The sequence below is a fragment of the Macrotis lagotis genome, chromosome 1, assembly GCF_037893015.1.
Source record: "Macrotis lagotis isolate mMagLag1 chromosome 1, bilby.v1.9.chrom.fasta, whole genome shotgun sequence".
Lineage (NCBI taxonomy): Eukaryota > Metazoa > Chordata > Mammalia > Peramelemorphia > Peramelidae > Macrotis > Macrotis lagotis.
The window spans coordinates 694,090,588-694,112,991 of record NC_133658.1 but is presented as its reverse complement, the minus strand read 5'-3'; the positions used below and the strand labels follow the sequence as shown (position 1 = coordinate 694,112,991).

At 36.0% G+C, this 22,404-nt stretch overlaps 2 protein-coding genes across 4 annotated transcripts in view; one reads left to right on the top strand and one right to left on the bottom strand.

Moving 5' to 3' along the window:
• LOC141507775 (FAST kinase domain-containing protein 1, mitochondrial-like) overlaps nt 1–18,147 on the bottom strand; it is a 44,726-nt gene extending 26,579 nt beyond the window's left edge. Inside the window, exons 1-5 of one of the 3 annotated variants that reach the window (XM_074215756.1) lie at nt 18,073–18,147; nt 12,242–12,402; nt 10,666–11,197; nt 8,274–8,342; nt 1,142–1,267 (exon numbers count right to left, since the gene is read on the bottom strand). In XM_074215756.1, coding sequence (XP_074071857.1) covers nt 1,142–1,267; nt 8,274–8,342; nt 10,666–11,000 — 530 coding nt within the window. In that variant the 5' untranslated portion in view covers nt 11,001–11,197; nt 12,242–12,402; nt 18,073–18,147. Of the gene's footprint in view, nt 1–1,141; nt 1,268–8,273; nt 8,343–10,665; nt 11,198–12,241; nt 12,403–17,487; nt 17,768–17,901; nt 18,039–18,072 lie in introns of those variants that run through there. The other 2 variants (XM_074215755.1, XM_074215757.1) reach the window with 2 other exon arrangements.
• An 89-nt stretch (nt 18,148–18,236) lies between these two features.
• Nucleotides 18,237–22,404, top strand: part of PPIG (peptidylprolyl isomerase G) — a 102,227-nt gene continuing 98,059 nt past the window's right edge. The window contains exon 1 of the mRNA XM_074215759.1: nt 18,237–18,593. The gene's annotated coding sequence lies outside the window, so the exon portion shown is untranslated. The remainder of the gene's footprint in view (nt 18,594–22,404) is intronic.

Here is a 22,404-nt window from a genome sequence, read left to right as displayed (position 1 = left end):
CTCGAATGAGATACTTCTATATAAAGCATTTCACAAATTTTAAAGAGCTATATAAAAGTCAGGTGCCATCACTCTCATTGTTTAATTAAAAAAAAACAACTATTTTCCCTAAAAGAAAAGGTTTTTAAAAAATTCTACCAATTGACAGTTTTGTTGGTTGCAAAATTAAGACCTCTGAACCCTAGGCAACACTTTTAAAATATTAATTTCAATAGATCTAGAAATGAAAACAATTTCATCATTGGGTGAAGAGGGATAGGTAGGTGAGTTATTTTACATAAAAAGTAACCAATAAGATTAACTTAATTATAACAAATATAATTAAATTATATTTGAGTCAATCATCATAAGAAGTGAGTGAGAAGATTGAAGATCAGAAGAAATGTCTGTTGATAACTCCACAGAATCTAGAGGAAAAAATCTGAAAAAAAAATCTAAGGGCATCATTATGATTTGTTAGTTTCCTTTCTTTAGTTACAATGATATCAAATAAATTAAAACTGATTTCTAGTGCCTAATAATCATTTTCATGGTTGTCCCTTTGACAATCTCTTATCAGAATAAACCACAACTCTATAATTTACTTTCCAACAATTAAAAATAGCAAACAATGTGCATCAAAAACTTGTTATTTAAGGCACTCCCTTCCATCTTAATTCTTGGCTTGGTGCTCATTGCCACACTAAAAATCACCATTTCCTCCTTTCTCTCAAATAGTTACTCTTCTCTTGGCTTCAATATCCTCAAGCCTCCCTCTAGCTTTCCTATTGCTTGTTAAAACTGGAACAAAGAAAGCTGAATATTTCAGTACAGTCTTTTTTTTAGTCTATTATAAAAACAGAAGAGAAAAAGTTTACTAGACCAAACACTCTATAAAGGCAAGGAACAGTATCATCCCACATATTCTTCACAGTTTCCAAAGCGCTTCAGATAGTAAATGGTAGACCCAACTTGATAATATTTGGTGAAGAGGAAAGACAGAAGTCAAAGGAAGCTGAAGAGACTGTCAGGGGATACTTTTTAATTAATACCAGCCAAAAGAATTAGCAGCCCTCTTTTGTCAATTTTAAAAATAACTATTTCTAAATGGAGAATATTTGATAGATTTTACTGGACGGAATTTCACTATTATGATCTTTACCTTAAGTCCTGCACTGAATCCAAGTTCCTGTTTACAATGTCAGCTATTCTTCCCATTAAGGGACTGAAATGCATCTGTTGATCTACTAAACAAGTGGAGAATTTTGACAGCATTTTAAGGTCAAACCTATTATGAAAAACACACAAGAAATAATATTAGTAATAACTTTCACATAAAGTAGGTAATCTAGTACTTAGCAAATTCAAAGTAATCACTTTTGTCCATCGATGATTGACTTCTACATTTTTCATTCAATTCATGGCTATGTAATAAGAAATAGAATAAATGCAGTCCAAAATATCTCAAACTTGCAATTATGCAACTTTTCCATTTTTTATGATTTTAACAGAAAATCCACACTTATTACTCTGTTCTAGGAGCACACAATTACCTACTCTATCACACCACAGTCACATATTGAATTATTTAAACAGATCTCTGACTTCAATAATGGGATATTGCAATTACCTCTTTTTGAAGTTAGGATATACTGTATTTATTCAATCTCAGAAAGAATATTACTTAGTAACACTTTAAAACAGCACTTCTCAAACTGTAGCCACAGACCAGAGGTCTCTAAGGCCCTTTCAGGGAGTGGATGAGGCCAACACTATTTCATAATACTAACATGTTTTAATTTTTAATATAGTAAATATTAATATTGTCCACATAAAAGCTTTGGGGGATCCGCAATAATTTTTAAGAGTATAAACAAATTATGAGACTGAAAAGTCTGAGAGTCACTACTTTAGAGTATGCATGTTTTGTCCCAAAAGTTCCCTGTAGTGAGATATTCAAGGCTCTCCCAAACAAGGAACCCAACATGATACCAAAGAAAGAGGCTGGGAAGCTCCAGATTAATTAAATAAGTAGTTTAATAATTTAAAGTGGGATCCTCACATCAGGGCAGTTGAGGGAGCAGCTAGACAACATACTGAATTCCCAACAAGGACCCCTCCAAAAACTCCATAGTAATTAAAGAAATCAGACAAAGAGAGAAAGAGTTATAGAGAATGTCAGTTTGGATTGACTAATATCTTGAGGTTTACTCTGTTCATCACTGGGTTCAGATCCAAGATATCTGGGTGCTTAATTGTTGCTGTTTGACTAGAATCCCAGGCACATGAGGCCTTGTACTGGTCACTGTTGTAATGCCTCAATGTATTTTCTTTTGACTTTATTAATCTTGGACTCATTGAAAGGGACACATTATTATTACTTTCACTGAAAAAAATATTCTAGGAAACTCACATTATTTATGACCTTTACTGCTAGAAATTTTTGATTAGGAAAATCATAGCTTTAAATGTTTAAGGGGTCCACATTATGGTTTTCATCAATAGGGATCCCACACTGTACCAATAGGCAAATAGTCATTTTTTCTAAAATGGCTTTAAAAAATGCTTGCTTCTCAAATTGTGGACAATGAGAGTTAATGGACTTGCACAAGACAGAGAGATAGCATGTATTTAGTGACTGGTATCAACTAGTATTTTTATATAGTGCTTTAAAATACAAATTTATGTTATCTCATTTGAGATACAGACTTGCCATGACATCGTGCAATCTGTTATTTTAAGTAATTATTTGATACTATTTTGAAAAAAATGTTTTCTGAACATTCCTGAAAAAAAAATGTTCCAAGATTATAATACCATGACAGAACATGGCCAACACACTATATATGCTGTTTTGAAAATAGGGCTACCTCTCTTCAAAGTTCTCTTCTACAGAGTTTTCTTATTTTTCCCCCATCTTCTTAAAGGAAAGGCAGCATGATGCAGTAAACAGAGCAATGGATTTGGAGTTAAATGATCTCATTTGAATCCTGGCTCTTAATACCGATGTTACTTTGGGCAGGATCCAACCTCTCTGAGAATTAGTTTCCTTCCTCATCTGTAAGATGAAAGCCTTTATGGTCTCTTCCAGCACTAAATCTAACATCCTATGACAGTTTCTAACAATGGCAGTGATCTATCAGCACCATTTTTAAATATTTTACATGACAGTTACATTACTAATACCATGTTCTAAAATGACTTTCTTCTCACCTTATAACCACTAACTTTCTTACACTAAATTTTTGGATGGCATTTAAAGAAAAAAAGAGAACTGTATAGGGGTTTTTAAGAAGCAGATTACTTCAAAAATCTGAAAATTCTTCATCATGACCTTAACATCGTTAGATGGCAATTCTGCAGCTATTCCACCAGAAAACAATCTAAGAATCCTTATATCTAAAGCTAAAAGGGACCTCAGAGAACTTCCATTTCAACCCTCTTCTCACCATCTTTAATGTCTGGCTTTAACTAGAACTTCAAGCACAACTATGAAGAATTATCACCTCAAATGATGCTATAACAACACCTAATATCCTGTATAATGCCTGTGGAAGGGACCAACCAAACCTAGTTCAAAGGTGGAGTCTAGTAGAGTCTAGGATAACACTAGGGAACAGCAAGATGGTTAAAAAAAAGTTTCTAAATGTTAAATGAAACTTGGGGCAAAGTCTATAAAAATATCTAAGTAGAATGGCTTTTCCTTGGGTAAGCCAATAGTTATGAAATATTTCACTGATGAGACAAAAGAATGCAAAAATTTTAGCTATTCATAAACTACCCCATTCCACCCCCATTAAAGTACTATTCCAATAATTCTTATTTACACATTTTCAATTAGTACTACTCCAATTCATTCAGTCTACCACCCACATAGATGTACTGGGTCCACAACCAAACTGAAAAGGTTTCTAGACTGGATCCAGAGTGGCTGTAGCACAGGACCTGGTTTTGGAAGGACCTAAGTTCAAACCTGACCTTAAGCACTAACTGTGTGACTGTGGACAGGTCACTAAGCTGCTGTCTGCCTCAGTTTCTTCATCTGTAAAGAAAAAAAATGAGAATAATAGAAACAACTCCAAGAGCTGTTGTAATGATAAAAGGAGACAATTTTTATGAGCTCTGTAAACTTCACAGTACTATGTAAATATGCAAATTTTTATCGATCTTATTATTATTTCATTTGAAGATTGGTCAAGTTAAACTTGAAAAGGCTCATGTTCAGGGAGATATTTTTTTCAAGACACAGTTGCTCATAAAGATGAGGTAGAAGGAATACCCACCACTAAAAAACTCCTAAATGATTCTCGAAGCATTAAGCTTAGTTAGGGGGCAGTCAGCTGTGACACCTTAGAAAACTCTAGGTCAATGAAGTTTTTCTAATCATCAGACATTGTGTTTTATGGGGACCTGTATCACTGCTTCAAACAAGAACCATGAATATGGCCTTATTTCTCCATACCTATCAGAGGAAAAAAAAACTGACAGACATCCTTAAAAAAGATCAGTTTCTTAACTTCTGGAAAATTGTTCAGACACAATTTGGGGCAGCCAGATAGATAGAGCATGGGCCCTGGAGTCAAGGGGACCTGAGTTCAAATCTAGATTTAGACACTTGATACTTACTAGCTGTGTGACCTTGGGTAAGTCACTTAACCCCATTGCCTTGCAAAAACAAAAAAATGCTTATTTCTATAAGTTCTCTAGGAGCTGGGAAATGATTCCATATCATAATTTGATAAGTATTTTCCATCCACAGAGTCAGTGATGGGCTATTTGAGATGTCAAAGCTAAGCTTGGAATCACAAGTTCTGAGGATTGAGAGTCAGATTTTAGAGCTAGAAGAGACTGAAGGCTCTCCCTTCTCCACCTCTGATTTTATAGATGAAGAAACTGAGGCCCATGGAGGTGAACTTGATGCAGAACACAGGAAATAACTTGTTGGACTCAAAAGTCCCTTTCGGACAGGAAAGACCATGCAAAGACTGTCACCCTTGCACAATGAGTACTGTCTTTGGCCACTCCTTGGAGGGTCTCTCCTGTGACTTAAGTTTTGGAGAATACCTAGAGCCAGGTACTAAACCAGTCCCCAAGTGCCACCCTTGTCCAAACCACTATGGAAATGAATTTAAATAAGGGCTCCTGGAAGAGAAGGTCTCTCTTTCTTTCCCCTTCTTTGTAGGATATTTTCTTTCTCTAAGCTAGAACCCCCACACTCCCAGTGAAGAACTATGGCCTCTATTCCATGTGGCCAGACTCACTTGAGTCTAAGCTAGTTAGCTCTTATAGCTGTTTTTCCTTTCTCCTTTACCCCCAGACAGTCTCACCTAAAACTTTGTTGTTCAGTCTGTCCTCAAGCTTAAGGCCTCTGCTCCCTGGCAGACTCATTTGCTCAGCCGGGTCTCCTGGCTGCTTTCCTTTCACTCTTTATCCCAAGGACTTCACCTGGACCTTTGTTATTCACCCTGTCCTCTAGCAGCTTGCTGGCTCTTCAGTAAAAAAAGTTTTTTATCTGTGAATTCTGCAAGTTTGTGAAATAAAAATCCTGAGCTATTTCAACTCCAGGGCATTTCACAAGAGTTTTCAATTTTTATTAGCAATACCAATTTCACCCCCAATAAACTGACTTGCTTAAGGTCATAGAGTCAATGGCAGACTGGTATGCCCAAACTTTCTGACTCCTGTTCCTGTTTTATTTCCATTATATAACATTAAATAATAGGGCTTGGTTAATTCCATTTGTCAGTAAAATCTGCTTTTTAAATAACCATTGAACTAGATGAAGGGACACTGTCAGATCTTTTAAGTGACAGCCATTCAAACCATGGTCTCCATATCTTTATAAAGGAGAGCATCTATGTCAAATGGTATTAATTCCATAGTTTTAGATCTGCAAAGAATTTTATCAAGGTTCTTTGTGTGCCATGACAGCATTCAGGATATCTGATATCTTAGGTCTGAATACACATCAAACAATAGTATTCTAATTTCTTAGCATTTCTCAGGGCTTAACTTTTTCTGACTAGAAATGGACATTTTCTTTTCTGAGATTTATGCAACCTCGTCATACTTCTCTTTGACTTACCCTAGAGAAAATAAGCATCCAGAGCCTGGGACAGGTATGGGCAGATGTGAGATAATGAAAAGAACAATGAGCTATAAGTTAGGAAATTAGGGTTCTATTCCCAAGTATACCAGTAAGCTAGTAAGCTCAGTAACCTTAGGTAAGTCATTAGGCCTCAATTTCCTCAGCTATAAAATGAGGGGGCTAAAATCATGAATGATATCAAGGATGAGTGTCTTAGGTGTAATACCTCTTCAGATTACTCTTTGTCCTTACCTTGTCATTTTTTTTGGGGGGGGAAGGGGAGAAAGACCTTTGTTGTTTTTTTTTAAATGAACTTATTTCGATATCAATTTTTTTAAATGGTCTATATAAAAAAATCAAAAAATAAGGACAGAATATGAAACAGTGACTACCATACAGAGTATGGTCAGTTTTAATTATTTGTTAACTACCATGTAATACTGTGAAACCTTCTGCCTAGAGTCATGACTTCAGATCTATAATTTAATGCCTTCAAGAGTTATAATAAACACCTTCAGGGCATTGATTAGGATTTTGTTTTATTTTTCACTTTAAACTGTAGGTGGAAATGATTTACCACAGAAATTTAGATCTGAAAGAATCCTTAGATATCAGACCAACAACCCTTTCATTTTATAACCAAAGAAATCAAAGGTTAAAGCTGTTCCCTAAAGCCTCAACCAACAGAAATAGTACACCCCAAGTTTTCTGAATATAAATTCAGTGTCCTTTTCCTTTCACTACAGTATGCAGCACAGATGACTATTTGCTCCTCTTCCCCAAAGATACCTGGTAAAGTGATGCAGATTTGCCCACTCCAATCGAGATTATCTTCTGTCTTCTCTAGTCTCTTGTTCACTTTCTTTTGCCACCCACCAAGCAATCTCTGATCTCAGTTGTTTTCTCCTTTTCTTCCCACTTACATATTGTTTCCCTAACTTAATCTATAACTAAAGGAACCACAGAACTTTCATCTTTTTTTGAGGCAACCAAATCAAATCAATTCAAACACTTGTTGAATAAAAAAACAACTAATCATAGCCATGGACACTTGTTACTTGTTGGCAGATTTTATTTTTAAACAATAAAGGAGATCTGAATTTGTTTCATTTTTCCCTTCAAGAGCCATGGCTGTTTCCAAAAAAACTTTCAATAGCTGATACTTTACTGTATTAATACTGTAAATCATTTGTTATATTTATTAATTTAAGTTTTATGTTTGCTTTTCTCAGCTGTAAAAGGGAATTTGTGGAATGCCTGAATTTCTCTCTCAAAATAAAACCCTACTCAAAACAAATTAAATTGCTTTACCTGTGTGGTCTTTACTTATTTTCTGGTTTTTAAAAAGAATCACTGAGAAGGGAAAAAAAGACTCCCAATCCCTGGACTTATTATGTCCCTAAAGAGTTCAATCTTCTTTAGCCTTTGGCCACCAGAGTGTTATTTTTATAAAGGTCCATTCTTTTTTTTTTTACAAGGCAATGGGGTTAAGTGGCTTGCCCAAGGCCACACAGCCAGGTAATTATTAAGTGTCTGAGGCCAGATTTGAACTCAGGTACTCCTGACTCCAGGGCCAGTGCTCCTAGGTCCAGTCTTGATAGATCTGATTCCAAAGGAATACAACTGTTAATAATTCAAAATGCTTGGCGCAGAAGAGAGATCACTGGCCCTGAAGTTGGAAGGACTGAGTTCAAATCTAATCTCTGTCATTTGACACTTACTAGCTGTATGACCATGGACAAGTCACTTAAACCCAATGGCCTTACCAAAAACTAAAATGTATTTGGGAAATACATAAAAAGATAAATATAAAAACAATAAACATAGATAAAAATAATTCAGAAAGCACTTTTAGTTTCAGAAAACTTAAAATGAAACAAAGATGGAATTTTGTTTAGCTGAAATATTAAGGCTTTAATATGGGAAACATGCTCAGCAAACCAAGCAAGTCAATTTAGAAAATACAGTCATTTTGAATGAGCTCAATCACATTTTGGACAACCAAGTCCTTAAACTGTTAACCAAAACTGCTCTTTCTGTCCTTGTAGTAGCCACTGGAATTAGGACATACCTGCCATCTGCCTGTTTGCTACTTAGTAATGAATTCACCATTAGATCTTGTTTTTTTTGGTCCTTCAGATCTATGATTGGTATTCCTCCTCCCCTCCATGAAGGGTCCAGGATAGGATGAACACACAATACTTGCCTTTCTACTCTCCTCCACGCTTCCATAACCATGTGCTGAATTAAAGAATCATGGGCTTCAACAGCAAACCTTGTGATTAAAAGAGACAGTATATATTAGTGGCTCAAAAAGATATAATAAAGCAAAACTGAGCAAGTTTTTTTTTCCTTATATAATCCCTATCCTTTTATCACTCAGTACTTTGCTACTCTGCTCATTCAATGATGACTAATAAAGAGCTATAGAGGCAGTGTAGTAAGATCAGGTTCTGAAGTCAGGAATACAGGTTCAATTCTTACCTTTGATGATGGGTGTTCTAGTAAATGTTTAAGGAATGTGGGTGAAAGCAATGTACACAAAGATTTAAGCTTCATCTGCCTTGTAAATTTTAAAGTGCTTCAGTGTTAGCTATTACCAGTGACACCATTTGTCGCTATCCTTGCACATGTATTTCATAGCTTCTACTGAGGATATTAAAAATAGGTGAATGCAAGATGCCTTTGCAAACTGTACATGTGCTTTCCAATAATGTTATGGCCTAAAAGTAAGGAAGATTTAAATTCTTTTGAATGCCATATTCAAGTTGCTTTCTTGAACTAAATTAAATTAATTATAAACATTTAACTATGTAGGGGAGGGGCCGCTAGGTGGCGCTGTGGATAGAGCACTGGCCCTGGAGTCAGGAGTACCTGAGTTCAAATCCAGCCTCAGACATTTAATAATTACCTAGATGTGTGGCCGTGGGGAAGCCACTTAACCCCATTTGCCTTGCAAAAACCTAAAAAAAAAAAAAAAAAAAACTTTGTAGGAGGAAAGGAAAAGGTGAGATTACATGGACTCAAATTCTACCTGGAAATTTAGCCCAGGTCAAACCAAAAGCTCTTAAAAATGAAACTTTACAGTCACAAAGACAAACTTTTCCAATGAAAAGTCAAAGAGAAAGCTGTCTAAACAATTTATCAATAAAACATTTATTAAATATCTACCTGCCCCAGGCATTGTGCTAAGCATTACAGACTCAAAGAGGCCACACAGCTAAGTAATTATTAAGTGCCTGAGACTGGATTTGAACCTAGGTACTCCTGACTCCAAGGCCAGTGCTCTATCCACTTTGCCACCTAGCTGCCCCTAAGTAACTTGGTTTTAAAGCAGCTGTGTACAAAGTTGTAAACAATGACAAGTAACTAAGGATTAATTAAGAGTGGAACATGGCCCTGTAAAAACAGGGTTAGGATTGAAACTCAGAATAGGAAGAGGCTAAAGAAGAGAGCAAAATGTTGCTTACAGTGTTAGATATGATCAGTCACCATGTAGCTTGGTTTTGCCTAACTATTTTACTTTGAATTCACTGTGGGTATTTCGGTGGGGCAAAGATATGAAAAACAAAAGGTATGAATAAAATTTTAAAAACTTTAGAGCTGTTTTGATTTGCATTTCTCTTATTAAAACAACTCTGAGGTTTCACCTTGAACCTAACAAACTGATAAGGATGATAAAAGTGAGGACTAATAAATGTGGAAAGGGCTGGAGAGAGACACATTAATATCCAGTTAGTGGAACTGGAAATTGTTCCAACCATTCTGGAAAGAAATTTGGAATTATAATAAAAAAGTGATTAAACTGTCAATACCTATTGAGTCAACAAGTTCACTATAAAGGATCCTGAAAGGAGATCAAAGACCAAAAGATCCCATGCATATCAAAATATTCATAGCAGCACTTTGGAAGAGTAAGAAAAATCTGGAAACAAAGTAGATTTCAATTGAAAAGAAATACCTAAACAAATTGCAGTATTGGAATGTAATAGATAGTGATGGGATTCAAATAAATTATCAACCAGTTTGCTGAACTCAACATAAAATTAGGTATCAGTTCTGTCAAACCAGTGCAAACCAACTGAATCACACCACTGGTAATGGAATATTACTGTACTTTAAAAAAGAACAGTGTAGAATATAGAGAAACATGGAAAGATGTATATGGATTGATTGAAAATGAAATAAGTAGAACCATGAAATCAATATATTGACAATAATTCTAACAGTGTAACTGGAAATAAAATGAAACTCAAAAGCTAATCAAGTATAATAACCAAGCTTGGCCCCAGAGAAGAGCTGAGAAGATAGACCTCTTTCTCTTATTTTCAGCAGAACAGGACCTCATGTAGGAATCATTATAAATATGCCTGATTCCATTAGTTTTATATAAGTTATTTCTTCTTTATTTTTATTCTTTCTATCAAGGGATGGTTTCCTGCCTAATGAAGAGGAAGGCATATTCAGAAATGAAAATAATGCAAAAAAACCAAAAGATGGAAATTTAAAAAATTAAGGACAATGAAAAAGGAAAAACTAAATAAAAATAAAATAAACTATTAATATATGTCAATAAGCCCAAAAATCATGTTACTTACCTTAACATAATATATAATACATTCACCAGGGTATTGTCATCCATTAACTCAATTTTATCCTTAGCTAAAATACAAAGAGTAAGAAACTGAGGATGATCTCTGATAGAAGGAATACTTTTCATCAAATTGGACTTTTCCTTTTGAAACTCCCAAAGTACTTTACATGCATATCCCACATGTTTTTCTGAAAGCTTGGCTTTATTGTTTCCAATTATATCAAAAATCTGATCTTCATCCACACATTTATGCATTTGGCTAAGTAAAGGGTCAATGGTTCTAGGTCCACGCTGAAAGACTTTCCAAAAGAATTCATAAGCAGCCCTCAGACGAAGCATGATGGAAACTAATCACTATATAAATTACTTAAAGAACCTCTAGGGAAAATTCTCTCTCTTTTGCATTAATCTTCTCAAATAAAAGAAAATAGTTGTAACCATCATTTGAGATGAGTTGGTTCAAAAAATATCCGCTTTGGTTCTGCCTTTTGGACTTTCATTATAAATAGTCAAGATTTCATTTCAGGAAATAAAACCTGTAAAAAAATTGAGTTATTATTATTATTATTGTTATTATTGTTATATTCATGTCATTATTCTAAAATTCAGATGGAAATGTTATTTTTTATACTTTTTTTTTTGGACTTCTCATCAATTTTTTCTCCCCTACCCTCTACCTAACTATACTGTTACTATAAATTTACAAATTTAGCCATAAAAGTCAAATTCTTTCCTAAGCAAAGGGCACATTTCCTAATCTATTCTTATAGCGCCTTCAAAAAATTCAAATAATTTAAGAACTGCATTTGGTTTTGCACAACTCTGTCAGTTAAGAGAATGTTTAAACATCAGTCAAGGAATCTAAAATGTATAGGGCAGTAACAAGATATAGTAAACAAATAAGAATTCAGAATATCTGACATTAAAAAAATCTTTGGAAAATATATGGATTATAAATTGAATTGAAAAGAGACAGGTGGCAGATGCTTTGGTATTTATACAAGCACTGGCTTGGAACACCTGTTAATTGGCATATATTTTCTATGGACTTTCTCCTAAAATTAATTTCTCATTTATTCTCAAATTTTTCCTATAGTCTTTTTATCTTATTTTATTTTTTCAATTATGTGTTAAGCTAGTATTTCATTCCATCAGAAGAAGCAATGAACTGTCATCCAAAAAAAGGTATCGAAATCAGAGGAGAAAAAAATGATGGTAAGACCAATGTACAGAGTGCATAGAGAAAATATTCAGTGAGTCTATTCTGCCATAGTAGCATAATCTTTGTTTTTAAATCTTGACATTCAAATATTTGGATAGCATTTTGTAAACATTTGGTAGTTAAAAGTATTTGTGGTTTTTCCACATATTAGGATTACAAAAATATTATCAAAAGGATTACAAATATTATCAACAGAATCATAGAATCAAATGATTAAATTCTTATTGCTTTTTCAGAATCTGACTCTTCATGACCCCATGTGAAATTTCTTTGGCAAAGTCACTGAAATAGTTTGCCATTTATTTCTCCTACTCATTTGACAGATGAAAAAACTGAGGCAAACAGGGTTGGGACTTACCCAGAGTCTCACAGTTAGTCTGAAGTCAGATTTAGGAAATCTTTCTGACTTCAGACCATGTTGGATTCTTAGTTCTCAGTTAAATCTGTGGTATCTTGACTTGGCTCTTCTGGATCATTCTATGGCTATCATGCTTGATCCTTGGAACCCCGAAAGAAATTCTGATAAAGTAAAAAACACAAATTTTTTTTAAAAGTAAAAAAAGAAAATGGATAGACATCTACTAATACTAAGTTCATAGAACTGTAAGGAATCTTAAAAGTGATTTAGAACAATATTCTCCCTTTATAGATTTAGGTGAGATCTATGAAATACATATTATGTCCATTTAACAGATTAGGAAACTAAGGCTCAAAGAACTAAGTGATTTGCCCACAATCATACTGATAGTCAAACCCAGGTTTCTGCATATCCAATAACCAGATGTCAATTAAAATCTCTATTAAAACCTAACATTCTGTTCTTAATGATAGTCCTTACATTCCCATCCCTTCTTGGCCACTCTATCTAAAGATAAATGGAGGATGGACTAGAATAGGGAGATATCTGAGGCAGGGAGACCAATCAGGAAATAGTCCAGGTATGAAATGATGAGGGACTGAAGCAAGGAAATGGAAATGTCAGAGGAGACACAAGGGCAAATATACACTGTACAATAATGATAATAATAATAAATAATGATGATGATAGTTAACATTTATATAGCACTGAAAATGTGCTAGGCACTATATTAAACAATTCACAAATATTATCTCACTTAATACTCATTAATAATAATAATAATAATAATAATAATAATAATAATAATAATAACAATGCTATTATCATCCCCATTTCTACAGTTGAGGAAAACTAAGGCAAACAAAAGTTAAGTGATTTGTTCAGGGTCACATAATTCTTAAGTACCAGAGGCCACAATTGAATTCAGGTTTTCCTGACTCCAGGTTTGGTATTCTAAAATGGTGCCTCCTGGGGGCAGCTAGGTAGCACAGTGGATAGAGCACTGGCCCTGGAGTCAGGAGTACCTGAGTTCAAATCCAGCCTCAGACACTTAATAATTACCTAGCTGTATGGCCTTGGGCAAGCCACTTAACCCCGTTTGCCTTGCAAAAAAAAAAAAAACCTTAAAAAACAACAACATAGTAATAGGGAAGTTAATGAGTTCAGTTTCAGACATGTTATCTTAAGTTTAAACTATGGGGGAGGGGGGCATTCGAGAAAAAGCCTGGAGGTTGGCAGAGAGCTTGACACTAAGAGAGGCAGATTTGAGAATCATTAGCATAGAGATGATAATTTAATACAGGAAAGCTGATGATATCACCAAGTCAAATAATATAAAGGAAGAAGAAAAGAAGTCACAGCTGGTACAGTCTTGGGCAGATACGGCAGGTAACCTAGAAGAAGATACAGCAAAGTTAAGTCAACAAGCATTTATTAATTAAAGTGTTTCAATGTGCCAGGCACTTATACTAATACAAGCAGAAAGTGTCTGCCCTCAAAAAGCTTTCATTCTTTTTTTTTTAGGCTTTTTTTTTTGCAAGGCAAACGGGGTTAAGTGGCTTGCCCAAGGCCATACAGCTAGGCAATTATTAAGTGTCTGAGGTCACATTTGAACTCAGGTACTCCTGAATCCAGGGCCAGTGCTCTGTCCACTGCGCCACCTAGCCACCCAGAGAAGCTTATATTCTAAAGGACCAAGACAACACATAAAAGGAAGATGAAAAGAGAGTAAAAGGATGAGAGTAAAAAGGGATCTAAATTTGAGGCATAGAAAAGAAAGTTCAGGGGAGTCAAGAGCACAACCTTGAAAGGAATGAAGACAGACTGGCCTGGGCATCAACCTCCTTAAAAAAGAGTTTCTACAAGGAACTACCCAGTCAGATGGAGTGGCCCAAGAGACTTCCAGTATGGGAAGTCCTTAGGGTGAACACAGTGAGCTTCCAGTATGAAGAGGTTTCTTGGGGCATAGTAAGGTACTATCCAAGAGGTAGGAGAATCAGAGGAAAAAAAGTAGACACAAAAACCTACAGAGAAAGAACTTCAAGGAGAAGAGTATGGTAAATAGTGACAAAAACTGGGGAGAGGTCAAGGAGGATAGAGAAAAGCCCTTTGGATTTGATCAGTTAAGAGATCATGGATAACTTTGGAGAGAGCAGTTTAAAATGAATGATCAAAAATCAGACTATAGAATGTTAAAAAGAGAATGAGAGAAAAGGAAGTAGAGGCATGAATTGCAGATGACCTTTTCAAGGAGTTTAATCACAAAAGAGAGTAAAGATATGGGATGATAAGTAATAGAGAAAAATCAAGGGAAGGGGTTTTTTGTTTTCTAAGGAGGGAGACAAGTTTGTAGGAAGTAATAATTTCCAGTAAGCAGGGTATTATTGAAGATAAGTGAGAGTGGGAAGGGGGGGGCAATCTTCTGGAGAAGAGAGGAGTGCATGTAGAAGGGTTTGCTTTGACAAGAAGGGTTCTTCTTTAAATAAGAAGAGGGTAAAGGGAAAAGAGTAGCAGAAAGCATTTGAGGAATGTGTGATAAAATACTATCTCAAATGGACAGAATTTTTTCAATTAAATGTCAGACAAAGTTCCCAGCTAAGAGGAGAGGAGGGATGAAATCTGGAAAAGTTTCCTAGGTAAGTAGGACAGTAAGCAAATTATGAGAGTTGTAAAAGAATTACCTGAAAGTCCAGCTGAAATTATGTAACATAAATCTGTAGGCAACTCAATTGAGACATCCTTGCCAGAAACTATAGAAATATTAATTGAATTATAGGGAAGAGCATGACTTGGGTTCTAGAGCCTGCTAGATATGATGCCTCCCACTTTTATTTTTTTTTTGTATTTGCAAGACAAAGGGGTTAAGTGACTTGCCCAAGCTCACACATGTCTGAGGCCAGATTTGAGCTTAGGTTGTCCTGACTGCAGGGCCAGTGCTCTATCCACTGAGCAACCTAAATGCCCCCCCACTTTCATTTAAACAATTAGCAACTTTAACAAAGTCACAGAATAAAAAATAAAGCCACATCAGCAAGAGATAGAAAGAGAAATCTCATTCAAAATAACTTCAGACAACATAAAATACTTGGGAGTCTACCTGCCAAGGCAGACTCAGAAACTTTATGAAAAGAACTATAAAACATTTTTCACACAAATAAAATCAGATCGAAATAACTGGGCAAATGTCAATTGCCAATGGGTAGGCCAAGTTAATATAATAAAAATGATAATTCTACCTAAGTCAAATTACTTATTTACTGCCATACCAATCAAACTTCCAAAAAAAAATTACTTTAGTGAGCTAGGGAAAAAATAGTAACTAAATTCATATGGAGGAACAAAAGATGGAGAATATAAGGGAATTAATAAAAAAATGCAAAGGAAGGCAGACTGGTCATGCTGGATCTAAAAATTATATTGTAAAGCATCAGTCATCAAAACTGTTTGTTACTGGCTAAGAAATAGAGTGGTAGATTAGTAGAATAGATTAGGTGCAAAAAAGCAGTAAATGATTGTAGTAATCTACTGTTTGATAAACCCAAAGATTCCAGTTTCCAGGATAAAAACTTATTCTTCAGTAAAAATTGCTGGGAAAACTAGAAGATAGTATGGCAGAAACTGGGAATAGACCTGCTCAGAGAACTGAATCCAATTTATTAAAAAAAAAAAATTCCCCAATTGATAAATGGTCAAAGGATATGGAAAGGCAATTCTCAAAAGAAAAAAATCAAAGCTATCTATAGTCATGAAAAATTGCTCTACATCATTATTGATTAGAGAAATGCAAATTAAACCATCTCAAAGTTATCACTTCATACCTCTCAGGTTGGCCAATATGATTAGAAAGGAAAGTGATCAATGTTGGAGGGGGATGTGAGAAAACCAGGACACTAATGTATTGATGGTGGAATTGTGAACTGATCCAACCTTTTTGGAGAGTAATTTGGAATTATGACCAAAGGCCAATAAAAATGTGCATACCCTTTGATCTAGCAATACCACTATTGCATCTGTATCCTGAAGAAATCATGAAAAAGGGTAAAAATCCCACATGTACAAAAATATTCATAGCAGCTCTTTTCAGAGCAGCTCTTTTTGGAGCAACAAAGAATTAGAAATTGAAGGGATGCCCATCAGTTGGGGAATGGCAAAACAAATATGTATGTGATGGAACACTAGTGTCCTATAAGAAATCATGAGGGATGGGATATCAGAAAAACCTGGAAAGACTTGTATGAATTGATACTGAGTGAAATGAGCAGAACCAGAAGAACATTATACACACTTAACAATAACATGGGGTGATGATCAACCATGATGTACTTCTTCATTTTAGCAGTATAATAATCAAAAACAATTCTAAAAGACTTATGATGGAAAATACTATCCTTATCCAGAGAAGGAACTGTGGAGTTTAAATGAAGATTATAGGGGGTGGCTAGATGGAGTAGTGGATAAAGCACCAGCCTTGGAGTCAGGAATACCTGGGTTCAAATCTGGTCTCAGACACTTAATAATTACCTAGCTATGTGGCCTTGGGTAAGCCACTTAACCCCAGACACTTAATAATTACCTAGTTGTGTTGCCACTTAACCCCATTTGCCTTGCAAAAACCTAAAAAAATAAATAAATAAAAATAAATGAAGATCATAGTTTCATATCTCTAATTTTTAAAAGTTGCCTTATGTATTGTCATTTTTTTCTGTTTTCTTTCTTTCATTTGAATCTGATTCTTCTCTCACAACATGATTAATATGGATCTATGCTTAGCAAGGTTATAAATGTAGAACCTTTATCAGATTGCATTCTCTCAAAGGGAAGGGGAGGGAAGAAAGGGAGGGGGAAAAACGTAAAACTTAAAATCTTGTCAAAAAAATGATTGGTGGGGCAGTGGATAAAGCACCAGCCCTGGAGTCAAGAGGATCTGGGTTCAAATTCGGTCTCAGACACTTAATAATTACCTAGCTGTGTGGCCTTGGGCAAGCTACTTAACCCCATTTGCCTTGCCCTAAAAAAAAATGATTGTTAAAAATTACTGTTGCATGTAGTTGGAAAAAAATAAAATATTTTTTAAAAATATAAATCATATGTGGCAGTGGATAGAGTACGGGCCCTGGAGTCAGGAGTACCTGAGTTCAAATCCAACCTCAGACACTTAATAATTACCTAGATGTGTGGCCTTGCCTAAAAAAAAAAAATGTAAATCATGAGGGCTAATTTGTTTTTGCTCATATTTGTATACTTACAATGAGTGTCATACCGTAAACAATAATGCTTGTTGATTCTTTAAACCAAATAAATCAATAAAATCCAAGAATGTTCCTTGGGAACACCAGGCTGTGTCATTTCTAGATCAAGTTGTATAAACAATTTAGTTACTTTTCTCAATATTATTCCAGAATTGTTTTTCTGAACAACTCACATCACGAATTCAATAAATTCAATAAATACGGATCAAGTTGTTGTCCGACCCGGTGGGACACTGAACAGCGCGAGAGGAGGCCGGGGATCGCCAGCCCAGCCTGGCCGGCCCCGGAGACCTGAGCCCCCTGCGCTTCCCGGCACTGAGACACCCCGCGGAGCCCCTCTCCCTTTCCGCCCAAAATTATAAAACAATGTTTTTGGAGGAAACTATCTCAGTCTGGACCACGTGGGATTACCCCGACTCAGGCAAAGAAGTCATTTAGTCCCTTGGCATTCCGGAGGATTTCGCGATTCCACGCCGAGCCCAGCAGCGGGGCCTGCAGGGGAGGCGCCGAGGCGGCACGCACGTGAGGCCACAGGGGCCCTTAGCAGGCCCAGGACTTCTCCCCACTTTAATGCATTCTCACCCCGTCCAGGAAAAGGAATTCCCTCTCTCCGGGGACGTCTTCCCCAGACGGCGTGCACACAGGGAGCCAACGAACTACATATCCCGAAGGGCAATACTGCAAGCCTATGAAGTTGAACTTGGGACTGCGCGGCATTCTGGGAATTGTAGTCGCATTTATTGCAGCAGCTCGGGATCTCACTCTGATTTGGGCTATTCATTTTGGCTTTTTCTTTCAGCCCGAGCACTGATTGCATAATTGGGACACATTCGCGCGTAAACAAGCTGTTTGTTGATTTTTTTTTGGGGGGGGGGGATTAGAATAAATGCGGAAACAGGCATTCTCGCAGTGCTTTCTATGGACTGAACTCCTTTAATGATCATCGAACACATTTAAGAGACTGCAGTGTTGCTAGACTTGATGTAACCAGTACAATGCTGTGTGGAAACAGGAGCTTTTGGAAGAACTCACCATCTGTAGGGAATCACTTTCCGCTTGAATTCTGTGGCGGACATCCTCCATGACCGCGACAAGCTCCACTGGTAAGTGTGCGTCTATCTCGCTGATTTTCGCCCAGCTTGAGAGTAATAATCAGAGCGTCCTAGGACAAGATCAGCTGGGGTTATTTTTCTCAAGGAATTTTGAGTGACTGATATGGACACTGGAGATGAATCCTTTAAGGTTGGTTTTTTATCTCTACCAAATCAATTCTTACAGGCATAGAAGGATCTTGTATTTTTCTGGATCTTTCAACTGAATAACTCTAAAGATGTAGTCAGTGATAGAATGTCGGCTTGCCTTTTCTCATACCTTTAACAAGGATGCCTCAGTGAATGGGTAATAAAATCTCATAAAGATTTTATAGTGATTGAAAAGTAGACATAGAGGACAGTGACTATTAATATTTTCTTGGTTACCGTTTTCTGATAATGTTTGTGCGTTTCTTCCAAATGAATGGGAAAAAAATCCTTCCCCTCCCCTTTTAGACCCCAATATGTAAGGTACTACTGCCACTTGTGAATGTGGACGTTGTGTTTAATGGAGCAGAGAAAGAACTTCTGTGGAAAAACAGTTACTGTATCACTTTTTAAGAAGAAATATGATCTCTCAGGTAAAATGTTACAAAGAAACACTCTTGTAAGGACCAAGATTCCTCTCTCAGGTAAATAGACTGAGAGGTCCTTTTTGAAAGTGTTAATATGAATGTAGTCATTCCCCTTGCTGTGCACTGTTGTCCATCACATCATTTGCATGTGACTGTTTTCAGAGTTTTTTAAAGATATTGTTGATAAAATATAAATCAAATAATTGATTTATTATTGATTGATATATCATTATTATTATTATTACATAAATCATTATTATATGATTATGTAAAGACTAAATGAATCATACCTGTCAGAATGGTGGAGTTTTTTAATTTCACATTAAAAGTCTATATGGAGGGGCGGCTAGGTGGCGCAGTGGATAAAGCACCGGCCCTGGAGTCAGGAGTACCTGGGTTCAAATCCAGTCTCAGATACTTAATAATAATAATTGCCTAGCTGTGTGGCCTTGGGCAAGCCACTTAAACCCATTTGCCTTGCAAAAACCTAAAAAAGAAAAGTATATATGGGTCACTCATAAGCAAACACTTATTTGAGGTATTAGAGGATTCTGGAGAGGAAGGATAGAGTAATTAAGTGCTACTATGTGGTAAGAAAATACCACATATACCTCACAAATACAGGCAAAAAATAAAAACCCATGCCCTCATGGAACCTGCATTCTCATAGAAAGCAACACATAATGGAGTGGAGATGAGGGCCGCTGAGAACAAGTTAGGAGGAACAAATATGAGAGTTAGGATCTGAGCTGGGTTAAAGTAGCATGGCTGGCTTGAATATCCTCTCTAGTAGAAATTCTGGGGAAGAATTCACCCATCAGAAGAGAGGGTTAGGTATCTTCAATTTGAGAAGGAAATTGAATGTATATGATGAAGAGAAAAGAGTTCAAGAAGAAAGTTTATAAGGAAGTAATGAGAAAAGTTGCTTCTAGATTAGATAGGAGTTGGTAAGATCATTTGCTTTCCTGGGAACTTTGCTGATTGGAAGGGATAATATTGCTTTGTTGAAAGCTGATTGTCTGGCAAAAAGATAGAAATGCTCTCAAAAGCCACCTATACCCAAAAAGAAAGGAAACCTCTCATGAATTTTCTTTGGAATCCACACCTTAAGTCTGGTGTTAATATGGTGAGCTCCTTGGAGCAGAGGGGCACTAGATTGCCTGAAGAGGAAGAACCAGCCCAGATGAGAAAAACAGAGTGTGTTAAAACTTCCCTACCAGTTAACATTAGGATTAGACCCATGAGTGACTATTGTACTTCTTGGAAGATAAGGAGATTTCATCTCAAAAAAAAAAAATCAATAAATCAATAGCTAATAAATAAAAGAGTTTATTGTTCCTTCAGTGCCTCAGAAGCAGCAGAAAAGTGGCTTTGTATAATAAAAGAACTATGAGGAATTAATGGGAAAAAAGATATTGTCCAGCAAGTGACAGATGATATAGACTGTTATATAGAGAAATGCAGGACATCAAGATCAGCCATCCTGAGTCATGAGCTTCCCTGTTAGATTTCTGTAAGTGTGCCCACTTTCTCCCCCATTGAATACATTGGTGGGACAATGTGACCTAAGTTAATGGGTAGACCATTATACTGTTATCCCTTCCGTGTGGCAGGAGTTAGGGGCATGGTGCTTTCATGATCTGGAAAATCCATGTAAAATTTTTTGACCTTCCCATTGTACCAGGGAAGAAATCTGAATTATTATGGTATTAAATGATAAAAATGTGTTTATTATATAATACTATACATATATTTTATGCATTTTAAACTTTTTTCTGTGCATTTGCTGGCCTTCATATTTCTTCTGCAGCATCTACAATACTCTTCCCCAAAATTTCCATTTAATTTCTTCTGCTGGCCTGCAATATATATGGAGAAAGTCACAATGTAGAAGGGACAACTTTATTTTGATTTTTCCTGGTCTTATCTTCTATTGGGTAAATGTTACAATTGTTCTTACTTTTGCCTAAGATTTAGTAAATATTTCATGTTTAAGAGTCAATGATGTTACTGTGACTGATTTCACGTAAAAAAGAAACAATGTCTTGGAGTCACACTGCAGTGAAGAGAAGTAGGAGCACATCACTGCAGGGAAGTGTAGGAATCCATTTAATCTCTTAACCTCTAGATTGACAGACAGGCAAAAAGACAGACAGACACACCCACACACACTCCCCCACCCTCCCATCACTCTCTCTCTCTCTCTCTCTCTCTCTCTCTCTCTGCCCCCCCTCCCCCCTCCAAGTCCCTGAAAATTTCAACTGTATTCTTAGCTGGCCCTGTTCTAGCAATCTCAGACCTTCAGATTGAAGCTGCTTCCAAAGGCACAAAGAGAAAAAGGGGCAGGGAACTGCCAGGGATACACTTGCATAGGACAATAGGATTGCCTTTGGGAAGTTGCAGAGGGTTTTTAGTTTCCCCTCCTATGAACTCTATGATCTATCAAAATACTGCTTTATTTGCTTTTGCTCACACAAGATATATTTTCATAGTCACCTATTCCTGGTAGATCTGCCACCTTGGAATACTGTCCCCACATTTAAAAATCCCTGACTTCCTTCTTTATATTTAACATATATATAACTTGTTTGTATATATTTACTTCCTACTTCTCTCTTCCATTAAATTGTGAGTTCCTTATGGCCAAGGACTGTCTTTTGCCTCTTTCAGTGTCCCTTAAAAAATGTTTCTTGATTGACTATTCATTCCTTAAATATATGTAAAGATTTCCACTCTAAAACTGCTCCTTTAAAGTTTAGCAATAACATTCCAGTTGTCTTTTCTCCTTCTTTATTTTCCTTAAGCCTTCTCTGAAGCATGTTTACTACTTATTTTTTGAAATTCATCCCTCTCTCTAAATTGATACTATGCTTTTTGGGTTATATTTCACTTCTTTGCTGCTGCTTCTCTGCCTTCTTTGCTAATTTATCTTTCTCTTATTCCTCATCTTTAAAATAAATAATTTAGATTAAATGATCTCCAAGGTCCCTTCCAGATCTAAAAATATGACCTTGTGATTCTGCTCCCCACAAATATTTAATTAAATACAGAATATTTTATAGTTGGGAAAACTTCTTCACCTCAGGTTCACCTCAGGTTCATCTGTAAAATGCACACAGTAAACTCAGAGGAGTGTTTTAATTGTCAAGAGAGATTCTGTTTTTAAAAAGGATTTAATAAAACATAAAGCACTGTATGTAGCATGTAATAGTAAATCCAGTTGTTGCAGGTAAACACACCTAGACAAG